General features: G+C 38.6%; 1 protein-coding gene across 1 annotated transcript in view; it reads left to right on the forward strand.

Annotated features, from left to right (window-relative positions):
- The window catches only part of Meiob (meiosis specific with OB domains), a 56,652-nt gene that overhangs the window by 22,441 nt on the left and 24,984 nt on the right, over positions 1-9,227 (forward strand). The window contains exons 6-9 of the mRNA XM_004627883.2: positions 2,204-2,399; positions 5,433-5,533; positions 6,678-6,730; positions 6,814-6,909. Of these exons, the coding sequence (XP_004627940.1) occupies positions 2,204-2,399; positions 5,433-5,533; positions 6,678-6,730; positions 6,814-6,909 (446 nt within the window). The remainder of the gene's footprint in view (positions 1-2,203; positions 2,400-5,432; positions 5,534-6,677; positions 6,731-6,813; positions 6,910-9,227) is intronic.

Here is a 9,227-nt window from a genome sequence, read left to right on the forward strand (position 1 = left end):
TCAATCCCCAGTTCCATAATAAATAAATAAATAAATAAATAAATAAATAAATAAATAAATAAATAAATAGTTCATATTGATAGCTAAAATGCAGACCATGAGCTCCAGTGGTGCAATCGGTTAGCATGCGGTACTTATGCTGGAATGCAGGCCAAGTGCAAGGTGCAATGGGAAGAGAATCTTATTGTAAAAGCAGACACATTTGCAAACAGCACTGCCTGTCATCCACGTTCATTTCTTGTTCATGAGTAGCTGTATAAGCTCTTTGAGCTAGGAAATAATATTTTCATATTTATAATTTAGAGAGACTACTTTGGCTGTATGTGAAAGATGGATTGTAAGGGAGGCTTTGTTAGGAGACCAAGTCAGTAATTTGGGAAAGAATTGATGAGGTAGATAATCAAGATGATAGCAGTGCAAAGAAAAAAGAGAGCTGCATTAGAGAGGTGTGAAATCTGGGCACCATGATGTGTACCTGTAGTCCCACTATTCAGAAAGCTGATGCTGAAGACTGAGCTCAGGAATCTGAGACCAGCCACTTCCAAAAAAAATCCTGTGAAGAATGCTCTATAAAGAACTTGGGAACTGACTTCATGTAAGGAAAAAGCGCCTCAGTTCACGTATATTATAAATATTATGTATCTACTCTATTCACAGCCCAATTTAAATAAGTGAAACAGGGGCTGGGGAGATAGATGGCTCAGTACAATAAGAGCTTGCCTGGCAAGTGCAAGGGACTGAGTTCAATCCCTGGTTCTGCCAAAAAATAAATAAATAATAATAAGTGAAACTGTATTTGACCTTAGGCAGGGCAGTTAGGGTCATAAGAGAGAGAAATAATAAGTTCTTGGAATTTTACAGCTTCCTAAAGTTTTATAGTCCTCTTGTTTGTGATAGTGGGTATTAAACCCACTTTTCACTGAGTTATATCCCCATTTATTTATTTAGTGTATTGAACCCCAGTCCCTGCATCTGTCTAAGCAGGTACTTTAGTCTGCTGAGCTATTTGGCTACTCCTTATTTATTTATTTATTTATTTATATTGATTGATTATCTTTTTGAGATAAGGCTTGGCTATGTAGCTTAAGGTGGTCTTGAACTCTGTGTAGCTCTGGCTGACCTCAAACTTACTGTAATCCTCTTGCCTTAGCCTCCCATATGCTAAGGTTGTAGGTGTGCACCACTACACCTAGCGTATCTCAAGTTTTTTAAACTATGAGATGGAATGCTATTAAATTGCTCAGGCTGGGCTTGAATTTGTGATCTTGCTTTCTTTGACCTACTAGAATCCTGGGATTACAGGTATGTACCACCATGCCCAATTTTTAGAGTGCTATTATACCCATATTTTACAGAACAGGAGACTAAAGCTCAGAGTTTTGAACAAAGATTAGGTGTGGTGATATACACCTCTAATCCCAGTACTCCAGAGACTGAGGCAAGAAGATCACTGTGAGCTCAAGGACAGCCTGGGCTACATAGTGAGTTCAAGGCCACCTTGAACTATGCAGTGAGACTCTGTCTCAAAAAAAAAAAAAAAAAAAAAAAAAAAAGAAAAGAAAGAAAGGAAAAAGGAAAAAAAAAGGGTTTTGAACAAAGTCAGAGAATTAGTATACCTAGAATTCAGGCACAAATTGATACCTAAAACATTTTCTTTCTTTTTTTTTTTTTTTCAGAACCGGGGATTGAACTCAGGCCCTTGCGCTTGTGAGGGAAGCGCTTATTCCACTGAGCTATCTCCCCGGTCCCCCCCTTTTTTTTCCAAAACATTTTCTTAATTGGAAGCATATTTTATTTCTTTGAGGAATTGAAGACTGCAATTTAAAACAAGTACATCTTATTTATATTTAGTATTGGGAATCTAACTCAGGACCTTATGCTTGCCAGGCAGGTGCTGCACCACTGAGCTGTATCTCTGGCTTATTATTATTATTATTATTATTATTATTATTATTATTATTTTTAGGCAATACTTTTTTACTAGCAATACATTTATTTGATAATTGCCTTAGAAGTTCTAGACAAGTACATTTCAGACAAAAATATGTTGCAATATTATTCAATGTTTCTGAGAGTAAAAAGAATAATTTTTTCAATATAGCCTAACTTACAACAAAAAAAGTAATAGGACTATAAAACTGAAAGTATTTTGCTATTAAAAGTCACTTGATACTAACTTTTAAATGTGTTTTTTCCTATTTAGCAACTGTAAACTATTGCTCAGTGAGAATCACTCAATGGTAAAAGTTTGTTCCAGTCATGAAGTGGACACCAAGTTACTTTCTTTGATACATTTACCTGTTAAGGAGTCTCGTGATTATTATTCACTGGGTGACATCATTGCAAATGGGCATAGTCTTGATGGGAGCATTATTAATATCCTTGCAGCAGTGAGATCGGTAAGTTAAACTCCAACAAAGCCAATTAGAGTTTGGCAGGTGTCTTACTTGTTTTTACTTGTTGCTGAGACAAATACCCTAGAATTAAAGAAGGAAAGGTTTATTTAGCTCACAGTCAGTGGAGGTTTCAGTCCATACTCAGCTCACTCCAAGGCCGAGCAGCACATGGCAGAGGACAGCCTTTCATGGTGGCAGAAAACAGCAAAGAGCAAAGGGAGGGGCAGCAGCTGTGGTAGTTAGCTAGCCTTTTTCCCTTCCTTACATTTGCATGTGGATTATCTGCCCCAGGGCAAGTGTGGCCCTCACACCCATAATCCCAGCGTTGGATCATGAATTAATCACATACTCTAGAAGCCGCCCCAATGATTGCATGAGGCTTTAGGGGGACAACTAGATGCAAACCATAAAAGCAGGAGAGTCTCTTATCAGCTAATTGAGAATGTAGTGGTCAGGATCAGCTTGGGTAATTTTTCTACGAAGACAAGTAGTAAGTTGAGCGAATAAAAACACTTCTCATTAAAAAAAAAAAGAAAAGCACTTCTCATTAAAGGGAAATTAGCATTTTGCCTATAATTGAGTAACATAATCATATCTGAAAGGTAAATGCATGGTAAACTGTTTCACTTGTAAATGACCCACTGTTTGAGAGCTTTTGAGACTTGATTTAAGCAGAACTACATATAGAAAGGATAAGTATATTGACCTGAAGAGCCAACATGTTCCTTAAAGGGGGTAGTTGAATAAGACCAGGAATCAGTTCTGTGCTTGTGTTTTCAAGGTTGTTCAGAAATCAGAGTGGAAAGAGAGAACACAAATGGGATACCGTAGGGGCTGGATTGGCACACACTGCTGAGAAGCATGTAGAACAGCACCACACAGGCCTAGAAATGTGTTGCCTTCTGTGGCGCCAGAATGCATCTTGAATATTGCAGCAAATTCTGAATTCTGTAGATAAGATAAACTAAGTTTCTATGCAGATCTAGAGGATCTCAGAAGTAAAGTTTCAGCCTAGCATGGTGGTATATGCCCTGTAAACCCAGCACTGTGGAAGACGGAAGCAGATCACAAATTCAAGCCCAGGCTAGGCTATTTAGTGATGTAGCACAATTTTGTCTCAAAGTAAAACAATAGAATAAAATAAGAGCATGGCTCAGTGTGAAGGCCTTGCATTCAATCCTCAGTAGCAATTCAAAGTTTTTCAAGATAAAGTATGTGCATAAAATTAAGGGACAGGAATAATTTCTTGAATAAAGGGAAAGGTGATCACCAGAACACAAACATACATAGTGTTAGACTCTTCTTGTACTTAGTGTTGTAAGCACAAATGCTTCTCAGATTATATTTTGGCATTCCATGCTAACTGAGTATGCTGACTCCCCCAGATGGCAAGTCCTCAGCTGCAGACAGCTGTTTTGCTTGCCAATCTTGGCCTTACCCATTAAACCCTGCTGCATGTGGGGTGCTCGGTATTGTGTATTGTATTGTATTGTATTTTTGTCTTTTTGAGACAGTCTCACTATGCAGTTCAGGCTGATTTTGAACTCACTTTGTAGCCTAGGCTGGTTTCAAATTCACAACGATCCTCCTGCCTCAGCATAGGATAGAGGAATTAACACCCATTTATGTCACTCTTAAAATATAAAAGCCACTTTCTAGATAATTTAGGTTCAGTCCTCCTCAATAATTTAACTGAATGCTCCATGGCACTCAATTCTGTATAGTTCTATATAATGTGGTTATATTTATAGTGGAGAAAAAGCTGTCACAGTTTAAACACAAGCAAAACCCTGAAATTCCTCCCCCAACTAAGAGCATACAATCCTCTTTTATGTTACTCACTTCTTTTCATTCTTTTTGTCATTTTTTTTTTTACTTGCAGGTCTTGTATTTCTTTCCCCCCTGTTGTTTTTCTTCTTACCTTCATTATCTGTTCAATTTAAAGTTCCTTTTTGAGACAGTGTGCCTCCAGACTTCATTTTCTAGCTAATGTCCCTCATCATCTGGTTGTTCTTTCCTCCGACTTTCTCTTCTAGAGCTGTTTCTTGGCACCTTTATATCATTCTTCAGCTCTTTCCCAGAGGGCTGAGTCCTGACCATAGGTGCAATGGTGACAATGGCATCAGGATAGCCGACTGCCTGTGCTGAGGGGGTTTTTCTGTAAGGATACCAGAGGTACTTGCTTTTCTTATATGAAAACCCACTGATTGGAAACAAGGGCCCATTGGGTGGCGACAAGGGCCCAGGTTCACCTCTACTGCTTTGATCTTCTTAGCATGTAATGCAGACACAATAGAACAGCATGTCAAAGTGCTTTCCTGTATGTCCCCTTATTTGGTCCTCAACACCTTAATCTTTTGATGAAGGCAAAGGACAGATCAGTATTCAGGATACATTCAGTCATGTGAACTCCATGCCAGGGTCTGTGCTAAGCAATAGGGATACAGAGATGAAAGTTCACTCCCCTCCCTCAGAGGGTCCACATAGGTACCCTTAGGAGGCCTACCATGAAACATTTGTTCTGGCATATTGAAAAGATACACAGTCTTAACTTTAAGGATACATTTGTCTTCAAAGTATAATTTACAATTTCAGCCAAATATATCTAATTCAAACAGAAGGCTCCTTCTGGGCATGGTGGTACATGTCTGTAATTCTAGTACTTGGGAGGCTGAGGCAGGAGTATTTTTGTGAGTTCAAGACCAGCCTGGGCTACAAAATGAGCTCTAGGCCAGCCTGAACTGCATAGTGAGATCCCGTCTCAAAACAACAAAAAAAGGGGCTGGGAGATGGCTCAGTTGAATAAGTGCTTGCCTGGCCAGCTCAGAGTCCTGAGTTCAATCCCCAGTACCACAAAAAAAAAAAAAAAAGACCAGAAGGCTCCTTTGTATAATCAAATATACATTTATGTTTCTTGCAATTTTAATATTTCTAATTGGATGTGTAAAAGATAAATATTTGAATATTTCCATCAACTAACATTTAAGGACTCATACACATATACACAAAAAATAATGATTTTCTTCTATTTCTAAGGTTGGAGAGCCAAAATATTTTACAACTTCAGACCGAAGAAAAGGCCAGAGGTGTGAAGTTAAACTCTATGATGAAACAGAGCCTTCTTTTGCAATGACATGGTAACCTCCTACATATTTTCTAAACTGATATCCTGCTGTTATCACCAAATCGTAGTATTTTCATTTTATCAAGGAGACAGTGAAATTCATATCAAGACAAGAATAATGATAAGAGATAAAAGACATGAAAATATAAATCTCATAAATCCTTGTGGATTCTATTTAAAATGAAATCTTAATTAATTTTTTTTTTGTCTTTTTGAGACAGGGTTGCTATGCCATTCAGGTTGGCCTTGAACTCACTTTGTAGCCCAGACAGCCTTGAACTTGCAGCAATCCTCCTGCCTCAGCCTCCCAAGTACTGGGTTTATAGGCCTGACCTTAAAATGAGACCTTTAGATGACATAAAATTGTTCAGATGGACTTCATTGTACCCACTACTATTATATCCTGTTTTAAAAACAAATGGTGTTTTATTAATTCCCATGTATAAGGAATAAACCAAACTTTCTGCATTTATTTGAAAATATCCTGGGAGTGGGATGGGGCAAAGGGTGGGGGGTTACATCCTGAAACTCTGCAAAGTACAGCAAGGCACTGTTAGATGTCTGATGTTTAGGTACCTGAGGAGACTGATCTGAGAACTGCCTTCCACTAAACAAGGCCCTTAAACAATTCATCTATTTTGGCGATCCTACTTTAATGGACTGAAAATTTGACTTGAAAGCCTTTAGACTTCCAGTCACTCCATTTCAGCTCGTCTGGAATGTACAAGACCTGGGAAAACAAACAATTAGTGTGTGTATCTCTGTGTGCGTGTGTACACAGAAAGGGTGATTTATTACATAGTTGTTAAGTACTCAGTGACTTTAACTACCTGGATTGTTAACCTCCTCCAGTGAGACAGAGTTTTTTGTCTTTTGTGATAAGCAATGTCTCTATTATTTTTCAAATGCACTTATTTTGTATCACTTCTTTTTATTTTTATTTTATTTTTTTAATTTTATTTATTTTGTGTGTGTGTGTGTGTGTGTGTGTGTGTGTGTGTGTGGCCAGCTCAGCCCACCAGGGGGCAGGGCTGGTTGGCATGTGGTGCTGGGGGATTAAACCGCGGTCCCTGTGATTTGCTAAGCTTATTCTAAGTAGGTGCTTTAGACCACTGAGTCATCTCATCAGCCCCTCACTTCTTTTTAAACAAATACAGTTGGGATAATGAATCCATTCTACTTGCACAGAACTGGATGCCACAAGAAACAGGTATCATAATTTTATAATTGGATTCAATATTTGTTCTTTTGTGTCCCTGTGTAATAATTTTAAATGGCTTTTTCCCCAAACAGTAATATTTGCTGCAGATGTAAGAATAAATTTTGACAAATTTCGGAGCTGCATGACAGCAACTGTAATCTCAAAAACTATTATTACAACTAATCCAGGTAAAAAAGGTTTCTGAGGTTTTCATTCATTTGGAAATGACCATGGACATATTCTAATATTTGTGCAATAATTTGTGAATGAAAATGTGGCTTGGATTTAATTTTAATTTGAAAAGGAAAATTGCTTTATATGACTTTTAAAAACTCAGAATAAAGCCAGGTCTGGTGGCTCATCTCTATAACCCCAGCACTCTAAAGGCTGAGGCAGTAGGGTAACAGATGTGAATAATTTAGTGACTTAGCAAGAACCATATCAAAATTTTAAAAAATAAGATAAGGGGGATGGGGATATGACTCAGTGTAGAGCTCTTGCTTTGCAGGCATAAAATCCTGGGTTCAATCCCCAGTACCACCAAAAATAGAGTAGAATAGAATAAATTAAATTAAATTCAATTAAGGGTTAGGGATATTTCTCAGTGCAGAGACCCAGGATTCAATCCCCCATACCACATGCAAACAAAAAGTAAGTTCAGTTTCATCATATTTGCTGTCAGGGCACTGAAAAACATATACATATAGTGTATCATTGGATCGTTGGTTTATAACTTAAACATTCAGAAAATCCTTAAAGTGGTTACTACAGGAGTCATGGTTTACTATAGCATAGGTTAGTATAGTTGGACCTGGAAAGGCCAGAGAGTTAGCCTTGTGAGTGTGCACGGGGAGCTTCACAGTACGGACAGAGAGATCAGCCCAGAACTGATGAGGAATGCAGAATTAACAGAAATGGCCCATCACTCAAGAAGCTGAGTCAAGAGGATTGTAAATTTAGGATCAGCCTGAGCTCCATCGTGAGATCATCTCAAAAAACAATCTAAGCTCAAGAAGATATAAATATAGTAGTGCATCATTTTAGACATAAGCTCACTTTATTGGTTTATAACAGTGTCAGCAATGATTGAGAATTATAATGCAATTTTATGTTTTTGGTTAAACTTATCAGATTTTTGAAAAGGTACAAAATATGAGGGGCCGGGGAGATAGCTCAGTAGAATAAGCACTTGCCTATCAAGCACAAGGGCCTGAGTTCAATCCCCGTTTCAAAAAAAAAAAAAGAGAGAGATAACTGTGAAATAGGATAGAACATAATGGGCTGGCCAGATAACTCAGTGGTCTAAAGCACCTGCTTAGGCAGAGCACAGAAGCTGGGGTTGGATCATGTTTTGTGCCAGCCCCATCACTGGGGTGCACTGAGACAGTGATCGAGACTGGGTGCAGTGGTGCGCTTCTGTAATCCCAGAGCTTGGGAGGCTGAAAACAGGAGAATTACACAGAGTTCGATCTACGTAGTGATCGTACACCCTGTAGACCCTGTCCTAAATTCATAAAAATAAAAAAAAAGATAGAACATAATGACTGTTTTGTTTGAGCCCACACATCTATCCCATGAATGTTGTTTTTGAAAGCAATACCATGTCGAGCAATGCCATCATATTGATTTCTTTTTCTCTAGACTTTCTTTTCCTGCACATGTGCTGTGTGCTGACTGATATCTGGGGTCCAACAACAAAGAAGATAAATTCCTCCACCATCTTGAGTTCACATCCAAAAGGGGAAGACAGACAATGCATTCATAAATTATGAATTTTTGAAGAAAATGGGAGCAGTGTCAGGAGGCTGTAGAAATTAGTGTACTATGTCTGCAGACTTAGAGGTGTGGGTGAGCAAGAATGTGGAGATGACATCTTAGGAAAACATATTATGGTGGTGAGGGAGTGGCCAGGACAAAGTCCTTCATGGGTAGAGGAGGGAGAAAAGAGCCTGTATGTGATCAAGACAGTGGCTGTCACTTTTGGGGACTGTTGTTGGAAGCTAGAATTTGGAGAGGACCAGTGACAGAATCTATCTGACTAATGCTGATAAGATCGTTCAGATTGCTTTGTTAACACTGATGGCAATACTTGGGACAATAATGCTACTCTTCAGTTCCTGAGTTTTAAAAACATCTTTGGTGCTTAGGATTGAAGCCAAGGCCTTGTGTATGCAAGGCAAATGCTCTGCTACTAAACAACTTCACCAGTTCCTTTTTTTTGAGGGGCTTACTATGAAGATTATTAATATGAAAAGTTTATTATTATGTTTAGTACTATCAGTGATAAAATGCCACTAACTTGGTCTAGGAGTGTAGCTCAGTGGTAGAGCTCTTGCCTTTCACGTAGGAGGAATGCCTGAGTTTGAAACCCCAGTACCACACAAACATGAGAGAGGAGAGAAGAGAAGAAGAGAAGAGAGGAGAGGAGGGGAGGGGAGGAAAAGAGAGGAAAGAAGAGAAAAAGAGGGGAGGGGAGAAGAGAGGAAAGCAGAGGAGAGGAGAGGAA

Source organism: Octodon degus, unplaced genomic scaffold (assembly GCF_000260255.1).
Source record: "Octodon degus isolate 3935 unplaced genomic scaffold, OctDeg1.0 scaffold00021, whole genome shotgun sequence".
Lineage (NCBI taxonomy): Eukaryota > Metazoa > Chordata > Mammalia > Rodentia > Octodontidae > Octodon > Octodon degus.